The sequence below is a fragment of the Thermobia domestica genome, chromosome 16 (assembly GCF_964235325.1).
Source record: "Thermobia domestica chromosome 16, izTheDome1.hap1.1, whole genome shotgun sequence".
NCBI lineage: Eukaryota > Metazoa > Arthropoda > Insecta > Zygentoma > Lepismatidae > Thermobia > Thermobia domestica.
In genome coordinates, this window is record NC_137469.1 from 38,342,235 (window position 1) to 38,355,394 (window position 13,160).

Genomic DNA, 13,160 nt, shown 5'->3' on the forward strand with positions numbered 1-13,160 from the left:
AGCGATTAATTGATATCTCGTAAACCCCATAAGATTTTAACGTACAGATTTTTTGGCGTAGTAGATCGTAGCAATATTAGAGGGTTGAACATAAATTTCCCCCATAGAAAGTCCCCTCATTTTTTGTAATTACTGTTTCAAAATTGGAGATTGCAAGTTTTGAAAATGAACGTGGACTAGTGAACTAGTACAGACTTGTTGACTCATTACAAACTAGTGAGGAAGTTTGGAACGATTCCAGGCAAGTGATACGGTCGCCATGGCAACGTCTGACGCCAGCGGGCCTCTGATTGGCTGAAGTGGAGATTGTCACTTTTGAACCGCACCGGGTAGTGGAGATTGCAAGTTTTGCAAAAATTGTGATATTCGCCTTCAGTTTTTACTGGGAGGATGTAGGTTGTGATCCAAACAGACTTCACCGCTCGGTCGGGGACACTTAAAACAATATAGTCCCACCTCTAACTCAATTTCTCAAAAAAATGGAGATTGCCACTTTTGCATCTACACCCCTCATATCGTCTATCAAAAATATGTACAGTCAGTGACAAAAGTTCTTTCCGTTTGATGAAATTAGTTTTGTAAATAACTTCAGAATGGAAGGACAATTTGAACACAGTTTTCAGTAAATTAAAAAAAAGAATGTAATTTTCTGTACGTTTTATCCTTGAAACTCAGTGCAACGGTGTACGTTCCAGTGTTATTCCCAAAATAAAATTACTAAACGAAAAGAGCTTTTGTCGCTGACTGTACAAGAAAATATAGAATTGTTCTCGATTTCAACGATGCTCGTTTACAAATTGCAATATTGTAAGGAGCTGCTATATAAAAACAATGTCTTGTGTACAATGAAGAATAATGAAGTTGTTCTAACGTTTAATTAACTTTTTAAATTTCATCATACTTGTCATGAGTTTTATAATTCATTTTAAATATTTTTGTTCCAAGATAGTAATAATTCAACTCGTTGTTAGTCATTTAGCGTAAAGTTACAGCAATTCGAACAATTTATTTGACTAAATTCAAAACAGTACCATCAAAATTGACGTTCAAATTTTGTCTATAACTACTGAATGCTAAATTGTGTGAAGCTAGAAACTTAAGAATGGCCAATCGTCTTTCTAAAATGTGTGCCAGTACTCTTCTACTCCAATTTGGCTCTGGGATAGGCAGACAATAGTTGTTCTAATGTTTCAGTCCTTTTTCGTGATCGAATCACTTCAACATACGCTCTTTATATGACTTTGTGGCTGTAAATGCTTAGTGTTTTTGTGACACTTCACATATTCTTCTCAGTTTAACCGAAACTTTTGTGATCAAAAATAAACAAACGACATGCAAAACTGTATACAGAAATTTTAAATTCGGAATATATTAATCAGCGCCTATCCTGTGTTTTGCCATTAGCCAACATTATCGTGTATAATTTACTAAAATACTGTCCACCTTCACTTTTTTGTATCAAAAAGGACGTTTAAGTCACTTACAGGTTGCCAGACACGGTATGCGAAATTACACACATCTTCCGTCCAAATTGCACAATTTTACACACAAACTGGAAGAGGCTGCACACAAAAATGTACAATACATAACTACCTATGAATATGCATATTATGTCTGATGATGTACATACCTATACGTACATCAACCAGCCATCAACCAACATTGTTCAAAGATTCAGCGTTTGATTTACTATTATACAGGGTGGTCCAAAAGTAGGTATACAGCCCCGTACTGATCTACTCATTCCTTTTAACCCAGGAAAAGTCGACAGGTGAGCGCAGCGCTTACCCTGGTTTATGTTTTCGTTGTAAAGCCGCCCTAGTGGGGTCACAGAACGCATCCTATTTTTATTTGCGATTTGATTTTAATATTACTACTACTAATAATAATAATGAAGCACAAAATCTCAACATTTAGAAATGTGTTCAAAATAAATCCCGTATAAAGTCATAAACAGCTATAGAAACGATTTTATTGCAAGTGAGCGTCGCGCTCACCTGTCGACGCTCGCGTCACCAATCAACACTCGACCGTTCCCGTGTTAATATAATTCCTTATTGTTATCCATCAGGTAGACTTAGTTTCTTTATTACTTGTACGTACTGTACCCTACCTACTTTTGGGCCACCCTGTATGATGATGATGATAATGATGATGACGATGATAATTATTATTATTATTACTATTATTATTATTATTATTATTATTATTATTATTATTATTATTATTATTATTATTATTATTATTATTATTATTATTATTATTATTATAGCAAAACCGTCACATTCTTCCCGCCCATTGTCAGAGAAAGAGTGTTGAATCTTTGATTTAATTTCTTTTTTTCTTTCTTTTCTTTTTTCTTTTCTTTTCTTTTTCTTTTTTTTTTTTTTTTTTTTGTCCTTCGTTCAATAAAAGATTTCCCATCCCTCTCGTTCACTCTGCCGTTCATCTGTTTGCAAAATAGCATTTTCCTGATTGGTGAGAAGACAAAAAAAAAAAAAAAAAAAATCAGCCCCTGCACTTCATGTTTTGGTCAACATCAAGGGTCAACATTGAACAAAGCGGCATTGCTTAGGAATGTGGGCTAACGGTTGTGACACCCGCTTCTGAAAAACGAGACGTGAGGTACCAAGGAAACAAGATAGGTTTTATTGCACCGCCCTGGAGTCAGGCGTTGGCACTCGTAGTTTTTGAAAAACAATTTTCAGAAAAAAATGGAAATAATGAATATTTGAATTAAAAGAACTTCGCAAAAATCATCAATGATAAAAAATTTTGAATTGACCGAAGTGCACACAAAATGCACACAGATTACACACAATATGCACACACAGGGCAAAATTGCACACATTTTGTGTAATTACACACACATTGGCAACGCTGCATCTGCAGTGAACATATTCCTGCATCACTGCATATGCAGGATCCTGGATCACTTTGCAATTTCAAGTGTTCGATGGAATTTTCATTGGTTGCTAGTACCGTCGATAGAGGAGAAAGCGTTGTCGATATGGAAGATCCTAATTCAGTGGAAACCAGTGACGTTGTTGTATCCTAAGATAAACAATCAAGTTTATAGTCGATGTCACTTCTAACTCAATGTTTGGTTTTCAAATACCTTGCCATAGATCAGTTCTCTTCCGTTTCCCTCGTCTTGTACTAGCGTTGCGATTACGTGAAGAAATTTTCTGAAGTAATAGACACATAACATGGAATTTAAATTTTCCAATAACAATACAAAATTTTAACTAAAACTTTTGAGTTAACACTTAATGATAACCATATGTACGTTAGTTTTTGTATAAGCAATTTTACTCAAAAACTACACCAATAGTTGTTTTACATATTAACTTCGTTACGCACCGAATATCTTATAGCGTAAGCAGTGGCGTATTTACGATTTTGTTTCGGAGGGGGCTTTGCTTACTTTCGGAGGGGGGGGCTTTGCCTGAAAATGTGAAAATTCAGCAAGGTATTTCATATACTTCCCTATAGCAAGTAAGATTTTGGGGGAGGGGCTTAAGCCCGGAAGCCCCCCCTAAATACGCCACTGAGTGTAAGACTACAAGATTAACTGAAAGGCAACGGAACTGACCAATACACTATTTAGATGGAATAATGCATGTGGTGATGGTGTCCTGTAGATGGGCTACCTATACAACTGTAATCATCTTGACTGTTCTGAGATTTTGTAAACTTTAGAATTTATTAAATGACACACAATTGTTGTCAATAAATATTTTAAAAGAATCAAAAGTAAAACTCTAAGGCACGGGGCCTTCTCATGCACGGATCCCCGAGAAGTAGCCTTGTCAGCCCTATGTAAAGGCAGCCACTGATTATTTACTACTGATTATTAAACTAGGCTACCTATACACTTTCCTCATATTGTTTACCACATTTTGAGTTTTATCAAAATAATTCGATTTTTCTAAAAAAGTAATTATTTTATATACATTTTCAAACATTCGTTATTTTGGAGAATGTATTCATACAACCCCACACTTTCTTTTTTTTTTTTTTGGTTCGAAATTTGATGCATTTTTTCAGCGTCACAACTAGGAGACAAGGCTTGAGAGCTTAACGTGGAATCAGTGGATTCAAACCAGGATCTTCCGCAACAAATGAATACAATACTAATCACTGAGCTACGATGCTGCTCTAGTCAAACAACTGTTTATTCTTCAAATAATTATGTGTTTATTGGAAATTCGGGATTGTTTAAAATTTAACAGCTCTCGTACTTTGTAGCTGACCAAATTTAACCTAAAATTGGAACATTTCTGCTAATAATGGATAAACTTCGTAATTAGTTCTTCACATTATTGTATTTTTCGTTGATTTTGTGTAATTTTACAGAAATAACAAGAATGTCTAGAAGAATGTTTTGAGTGCTTTTTTTTTTTTTTTGCCAGCTCTACCATTGCTTTTAAGAGCTCCCTTGTGGTTATATGGTTAGCACATGGTAGACCCGGATTCGATTCTCGGTGGGGAGCACATGTAGTTCGAATTCCACGTTAATCTGTAGGTCCACGTCTCATATAGCCTCCGTTCTGGCTAAACTCCTATCTAATTCTGTCAACTATCCATTGGTTTCTGATTATGTTATTCAAACATGTATTTTCTCTCTTATGTATTTAAGGAGATGAATTGGTGAGTCAGTTGGGGTTGCGTCCACAATCAACAGGCTACTTCCGAGGCTATGATGAGAATGTAGACCCAACCATCGGTAACGTGTTTGCAGCTGCAGCTTACCGATTTGGACATAGCATGATACAGGTGAGTAGCTATTTCTTTTTGGTATTTTTTATCAGTCTCAGATGTTCGCTTAGGTTGTATTGACTATTTTTCTTTCTTCCTTTTTTTACCTCCTAAAATTACTTTTAATGAGTTCGATTTACCGAAACTCCCTTATATATTTACTTTGACCGTGTGTCCGTCCGTCAGGTAGACAGAAAACGTCAAGGACTACTACATGAGCCATACCTAAACTTGATCAGGAAGTAGAGAACCAAAATTTAGGAATCGAGTTTGTTTATAGGGGCGATATTCAAATCGGAAGTGGTAGAAATTAATTAATCATTTCCGGTTTTTATAATAATTAATATAGTGCAAAAATGATAATACATACTTAGAAGCGGTTTCCTGCAAATCGATTAACCTTCACAATAATGCATTTAACCTTCATCCTTAACTCTCTACAAAGACTGGAAATAATAGAAATCGTCTACAACTTTCGGTTTCAATACTTATCTACATACCCAAAAACGATAAGAGATATTGAGAAAAATTTTTTAAATAAATTAGCGTTCTAAGAATAGGTAGCATCGCCTCTCTTAACTCTCTACTAAAACCACAAGTGACATAAATCAACCACTTTCAGTACTTTTAAAGTTAACCACCATAGAGTACAAATGGAATAGGGAGCGAGAAGCAGTTTTCGCCAATCAATTAAGCGCCTCAAGAACATAATTTATCTCCATTCTAATCTCTCTCTACTGAAACCGGAAATGGTAGAAATCATCTACCAATATCAACTACCATTTCCGGTTTTATTATTAATTGAGAAAATATCACTTCATTCAAACCAAACTCCTTCACGTGATGTACACGTGACAGTTCTACTTACTGAAGTACTAAAGTATAAAGGTAACCAAGAAAGTTTTGTCGCTTTTTGTGGAGGTCTGTGTTTCATTGGCCTTCATACCGTGGGTTGAATGCGAATGGAGATAAGACGAAGGTCAGTTGTTGGTGTGGATATATCCAACATACTACCTGGTTGTGGCAGTTTAGTTACACCGTGAACTTGCGTAAGGACAGAGTGAACATGGGACCTCCACAGAGCGTCATAATGGCGTGTATGCTGTACAGTTTCTGAAGAGAAAAAAATACATTTGTTCTTCAGCGTATGACATTATGGATGTATGTGTTGAGAGGGAGAGATAAGTTTATAATTGCATAAGCTCTATAACCGCACTTACTGACATCGAGTATATGACAGGGTGCTTCTTACCTTTCCTTGCAGGGGGTTATCTTAACATCAACAAGCACATTCATACCTACATCACTCCTAAACAGTGCTGTAGTCCTAAAATTTTCAGAGGGTATACGCTGTTTCCTGATCATCTATGCTTGTCATAAAATACATAGGAAGCATTTTTAATGAACAATATAAAACGCACGTATTAATTAATTCAATTAAAAAGATAAAGGATACATTACTGTTTTATAGTCTAAAAGTATTCTATGTTATTTTTGATGACACTCGTTACTAAATCACACCGTTAATAACACAAATGGGAAGGGGGGTATGGAGAAGGAACCAACTCACTTCGAGAAGTAACGGAAAAAAATCACTCCTGATGTACCAGAAGTAAGAAAATTGTGCCCAAATTTAACTCTATAAAATCATTAAGACATGAAATGTCTTTTCAAATAATAGGTTTTATATTGCTCAAAGTTACATATTAGTATATTGATATTGAACATATTCATATCTTAGTTTTAAAATATTGAACAAGTTTGGTTCTCTTCAGCAGAGAACAAGGTTTTAAGCAATTGAAGTCGCAGCTATCGACCTCCAAAACGCTTGGATATCCTCTCAGAATAAAAATGCGCTATTTTGCATTGATCTATCCCCTCATCCTAAAATTAACAATTTTGTGTTTTGGTTCCTTCTTGTATAATAACATCCAAATAATAGTAGCTAGGAATAACAGTAGCAAGGAAAACCTTCGACTAAATATCTGCCCCTAACCTTGATAAAGACTTCTCCGGAAGCCACTTACGTCCGTTTGCTCAGTAATACTCGAAAATTGCAACTTTTAATCATCCTCACACTTGTCACTAGAACGCTTTTTAAAAATACTTTAAATATAACTAATAACAACGAGAAATATAGGAAGCTTGAACAAAATAGTTTGAACACTCGTAAATTCTTCCTCTGGAGCTATTCACATCTATTAACGCGAATCTACTCCACACTTAAACCTTCCACTCCTCCACGAAGAAGGAAACTAATGCAGATTCTTTTTAATTCATGTTCTCTATGACGTATGTTTCCTTTAATTATGTTCGCAGAATCGAGTACTGAAATGTCCCGCAACAATTCGTTATTTTCTGAGTCGACGTCAGAACACAGTCTGGATCTCATTCTGTCTGCCACACTTTAATGAATTGACGAGCTTTTAATGCAGCTATCTTCTTGAGTTCCAGAATTACATTTTGAAGGATATTATCCTTTGCAGCCTGCAAGGCTAATTGCATATGTTCACCTGGCTCATCTTTGAAACTTTCGATCACCCGTGTGGTTCGCTTTACTAGATGATCAGCTCTTGTGATTGTAACTCTTTTGATAACATAGTTAACTCTTGCAAGATGTAACACATTAGTCCTAAATCCAGAAGAAATTCTGGACTCGCAGGTCTTTTCCTCAAATCTCGAAATCTTGCTTCCATGTTTGAATCTATTGTGCTATCTTGCACTGAGTTAGTGAATTGAAGATGGAGTGCTCCGAATGATGTCCACACAGCCTTTACGGCCCTAAGTGTACTTGCAACCACCGCATCTCCCTACTTCCAGAAACTGCATAACGTGCTTGTGGCACGCTTCTTCCATTGTGCGACAATACTTAGAGGACTGACTATATGAACTATACAATTTGGCCATAAAAGCTTTGAAGTGATCAGCATCCCGGACATCATTGACAGCGTCAGACACTGATTGTGCATCTAAGACACTGATAGTTTAAAACAGTGCCATGAGAACAGTTGATGGTCTTTCTATTTCAGCCTTGTGACATCTCCAGAACACTTTCCAAGCATTAGCAAAAGCAATACAATTTTATCTCAGGTACTCTTTATGAAGGCCATGTATTTTTTTTAAAGAGTTCAACAACTTGAACTCATTGTGTTCAACTTCTTGGGAACATAAGTTGATTAAGTCAGAGAATACATAATTAGGAGCTTATGGAGCTTATTATATTAGGAGCTTATTAGGAGCTTATTCAGCACTAATACATATACCACAAGTGCACTTTTATTTCCTAAGCTAGTTAGTTCTTCAATAAGAACAATAAATTTTGATGATGTAGTGGAAATTGAGCGAACCAATTAGTCCATCATTTCTCCAGCAACATCAGAGATAATATTGGTAGCAGTGAAGCTGGAATGTAAAATGGAACCTGATCTATTGCATTTATCTCCTGTAAACGAATTAAGTCCTCGTGATCTGAAAAAGATTGATTTTTCTTTGGAAGGTAGTAAGCTTAGAAATAACCTTTTTTTCATGACTCATGTACTAGAATATCTGCTAAGAATATAAGAGAATAAAAGGTGATATACAGGGTTTTCATAAAGTCTGGACGGATTTAATTTGCTTATAATTTTCATAAAAATGCTCATAATGAAATCAAATAAAGTGCAAACGGTAGCGGAAGGATTAAATTTTTAGTTGGCAACACTGTTAGATAAGCGGCAACTCTGAACACGTTGAGAGAGGGAGAGGGAGGGCAAGGGTCAGTTTCTTACCAAATTTCATCCCTTGTTGTTTTCATTGTTCTTTCAATGTTGACTGTTAAAAGTAAGTTCTAAGCTGTATTGGTGTGTGTGTCTTTTAAAGAAATAAATAAATGAAAAACTCCTCTGAGAAGACTATTTTCTTTTACCGTATCAAAGATGGCGTCGGTGAAAGAGAAAGCGCAATGTGTTCTGTGGTACGCAGAGCTAAAATCACCAATTCTGGTGTGTCGAAAGTTCACCAAAGAGTTCAAAAAGCCGGCACCGACTGAGAATGCAATCCGAAAGTGGCATGCTAAGTTCTTGGAGACAGGAAGCGTCCTGGACCGTCCTCGAAGTGGGAGGCCGCCAACATCGCCTGCAACAGTGAGCAGGGTAAGGGAAAGCATCATCAACAGCCCACAGAAGTCGATTCCTAGACGGTCCATGGAACTCGGAATTCCACAGACAACCGTGTTTAAGATAGCCAAGAAGACGAAGAGGTTACAAAATCAAGATAGTCCAGGATCTGCATGATGGAGATTTGGACATCCGGTTCAACTTCTCTGACGCCATGCTCAAGCAGTTGGAACATGGCGACGTTCTCCTTTCAGGCATCATGTTCTCAGATGAGGCAACCTTCCATGTCTCCGGGAAGGTTAACCGACACAACTGTCGCGTTTGGGGCACGGAAACCCAAAGGAATTTGAGACACATGAGAGAGATAGCCCTAAAGTGAACGTTTGGTGCGCTGTGTCCTATGATCATCTGATTGGATCGTTTTTTTTGTTTTTTTTTAAGAGGAGACCGCGAATGGAGATTCGTACCTGGATATGTTGCAGAAATACCTCATTCCGGAACTGGAGGCACGTGGAATCCAGAACGACATCGTGTTCCAACAGGACGGGGCACCCCCTCACTATGCAATCAAGGTGAGACAGTTCCTTGACGAGAAATTCCCTAACCGATGGATTGGCCGCGGTGGCTCGACCGCTTGGCCGCCAAGATCACCCGACCTTACCCCCTGCGACTTCTGGCTTTGGGGTCATGTGAAAACGGAAGTTTATGCAAAGAAGCCAAGTAGTTTGGAGAACTTAAAGGACAAAATCAGGGCGTCTGTGGCTGGCATTTCGGATCAAACACGGCGGAACGCTGTGAGTGGATTCCAGCGCCGCCTACGCGAATGTGTGGATGTAAATGGTGCCCAGTTGGAGGTGTGGCGGTGAATGAACTGAGCTGGTGCAGATTACAGGTAAAAATTTAATCCATCCGCTACCGTTTGCACTTTATTTGATTTCAATATGAGCATTTTTATGTAAATTATAAGCGAATTAAATCCGTCCATACTTTATGAAAACCTTGTAGTCACTTTATCATTGCAGTCATGCCCCGATTAAATAAATAAATAAATATAAACGAAGCAAAAATAGAAATTACTATACGTTTTGAAGCAGAGGGTACACTCTAATGACTAAGATTAAGCAGAAGGTATACGGCGTGTACCGGTGTGTACCCTCGACTACAGCCCTGCTTCTAAAGTGTCTTCTCGTATTGTCGACAAGTGGTTGCAGACATTTAATATCTCTATTTCCTAAATTCTCCTACTTAGCAGCGTTTGGCTCAACTTCGTCTGTATGTAGCGCGCGATCACTCAGTGTTACTGACCCGGAATACTCATAAGTCGACAGGCACGTGACTCACCGTAACCGAAGATTCAGTCCGACCCAATGACTCGAAAACTAAGGATCTTTATATCATATACACGAACTGCGACTCTGCTAACGTAAATCTAAGTAATAACTAATTAAAATTATACATGAAGCAAAATTAGAAACAAATTTGCAGTACAAAATCACGTGGAAATTTATGTTAAGAAGAAAAGTTACACCTCAGCATTATTAAAGTCATCAACAAACGAACTAATCATAAATACCATGGTGGTAGTTACAAGCGGATGATTTCTGTAGAAAGGGACAACATTACAACGTTTCTGGCTTGTAACGCGTGTTCAAATGTCTTTGTTAACCTAGGCGGAGGGAGCACAGCAAACTCCTTCGCAGAATACTCACGGTGTGGCAGCTCTAAAAGGCCAATTCGTTTCTTATTTTGGTCTGAGGATAGCATGATTTTCTTTCTCCCTCTCTCCTCTCATTAATCTACCATTTTTTTCTATCTCTCTCTCTTTCGTATGTGTGAAAATGTGTGAGCAAATTTTGTGTTCGACATAGGAGACCCAGATTCGATTCATTGTAGAACTAGGTCACATTACTCGGTAAGTCCGCGTATTAATTAAAACACTTCTGCATGAAGATAAAACACCGAAGAACTAGATTAAATGTATCATCATAAGGTATAAGCTACTGTCGCAGCACCTCGAAAAGCAGCTATGTGACAATTGGGTCGAAAATAAGTTATATAGATGGTGTAAAAAATATTGAATCTTTTTCACATAAGAAGATGTTGATGTCCCAAATGTCAGGGTATATGAGCCGCAGCGGGTCAGGCATAACGCCATTTGACAGGAAGAGTTGAAGCTAGTAGATGCGGAAAAATGTTGGAATTCTTTTAATCAGGCATAACGTATTGCACCGTAAAGATGACTGGACTTACCGCAAGACTACGTTTCATATTACTATTTTATTTCGATAAAGGCGCAAATGTTGTGCAAGCTCGTGAAAAAGTTTGTGCTCTTTATGGGTAAGATAATTTATCAGAAATAGCCAAAACATAGTTCAGTCGCTTTTTTTCTGGAATTTCTGGTATGCAAGACGGTACTCGCAATGGACGATCAACTACAGCAGAAGTGGATGATACATTCCAGCAAAAGTTGAACAAGCAGCTATTACATTGCCAAGGATCTAAGCGTTCATTACCAAAGAACGTTAAGCCATTTTGAGACAGATGGGTACAAACATAACTTTGACGTTTATGTACTACATGATTTAACTTTTACTGGATCAAATTAGTATCTGCGAATTTCTACCGAGACGTAACAAGCTCGTGCCATTCCTGAAGCGCTTGTCCACGAGTGATGAAAAATGGATAACCTTGGACAACAATGTGCAAAAAAATCGCAGTCGAAGAGAGGAGACGTTTCACAGTCTGTTTCAAAGTGGCTCGGAGGTTTCAATGCATCCATCGTATAGACCGGACAGGGTACCGTCAGACTATCATTTGTTTCGGTCTCTGCAGTACTTCCTGAACATTTTTAAGCTCGTTTCAAAACAAGCCCGTGAAAAACTCGTGCCACAGTTTATTTTTTCCTAGCGACGTGATTACGATGTTGCCAAAGAAATAGGAAAAAATCATAAAACGAAAAGATGCGAAAGTGGTATTATAATATTATTTTCAAAGCCCAATAAATTTATTCTCAGTCTTCATATGCAAAAATTCAATACTTGTTAGACATTGTGATACACTGAGAAAAAAAATGTAGGTGACGTACTTAAAAAGATAGGTTACATGCGTAATGCCTGTAGTTTTTGGACTTAACGTACAGCAGACGTATAACTGAAAACTCATGTTTTATAATACTTTTTGTATAAGTGTTCCATCTATACGTACTTTCCGTATGAAATAAATAGGCAGTTAGGATCTCACATACATATGAACGTATATAACATATAGCTGACGAATGTAACATAAGTATATGCATGTGATATACGGAAAACTGTTTGATGTCAGACATCCTGCAACGGCATGATGTAACATCTAAAGGCAGTGCGTATTAAGCATACGGATAACGTATGCTCCGTATTGATTAATGTATTAAGCGAGGGGATTCCGTATATTTGTACAATAAACCGGTGTCCGGATAACGCATTTTTCTCAGTGTATACTACAATATGAGCAGTTATATTGCTATGTGTGAATTCTTTATTTTCTCGTAATAAGAAAAGAAAAATGACATTTGTTAATAACGTAGATGATGAGTAAGCGTGTTTGATGCTTCTCCTGGAAACTTGTCAGTTTCACAAATAGCTGTTTTCCGAGGCGAAATGGCGATATATTGTCTATCATATCGGGAATTGAACATGGGTGAATGTTGGAACTCAATTGGCCATCATTAACCCACTATAAAGTGTTGCAGTAGTAGCTTTAAGATTTCGGCTACTTTTCGGTCCTATAAGCGAGATCCAAACCTGGATAACTCGAAGAAAAACAATGAGTCAAGTGACCCAGGTGTACTGATGACTCATACCATTACTGATGTTCAATGAATTGTGTTCCTTCACTGAATAATAATAATAATAATAATAATAATAATAATAATAATAATAATAATAATAATAATAATAATAATAATAATAATAATAATAATAATAATATTTACTAGTGTCTTTTCATTTTCTAGGGGCTAATAAAAATGGTGGGTGTCCAAGGAAGAAATGAAGATTACATCCAGCTGCATAAACTGTTGTTCAATCCATTTCGCTTATATGAAATAGGCCACATGGACAATCTGCTGCGAGGTTTTGCCAATTTAGAGGCTCATAGAGCGGATACGTTCTTCACGAGACAGGTAACAACCATGTTTGATTTTTTAAGATAATCTTTGTGTCAACATTTCTTACGGACAGTTTGGTCAAATATCTCTTTCCTCAACTGTCCCAACCAGCATCATTTTCTACATTGGTTATCTTTCTTCTTCACCTGACGACCTAT

At 37.1% G+C, this 13,160-nt stretch overlaps 1 protein-coding gene across 1 annotated transcript in view; it reads left to right on the forward strand.

Moving 5' to 3' along the window:
• Window positions 1–13,160, forward strand: part of LOC145673027 (immunomodulatory peroxidase-like) — a 78,166-nt gene that overhangs the window by 49,290 nt on the left and 15,716 nt on the right. The window contains exons 10-11 of the mRNA XM_081742351.1: window positions 4,643–4,779; window positions 12,850–13,017. Of these exons, the coding sequence (XP_081598477.1) occupies window positions 4,643–4,779; window positions 12,850–13,017 (305 nt within the window). The remainder of the gene's footprint in view (window positions 1–4,642; window positions 4,780–12,849; window positions 13,018–13,160) is intronic.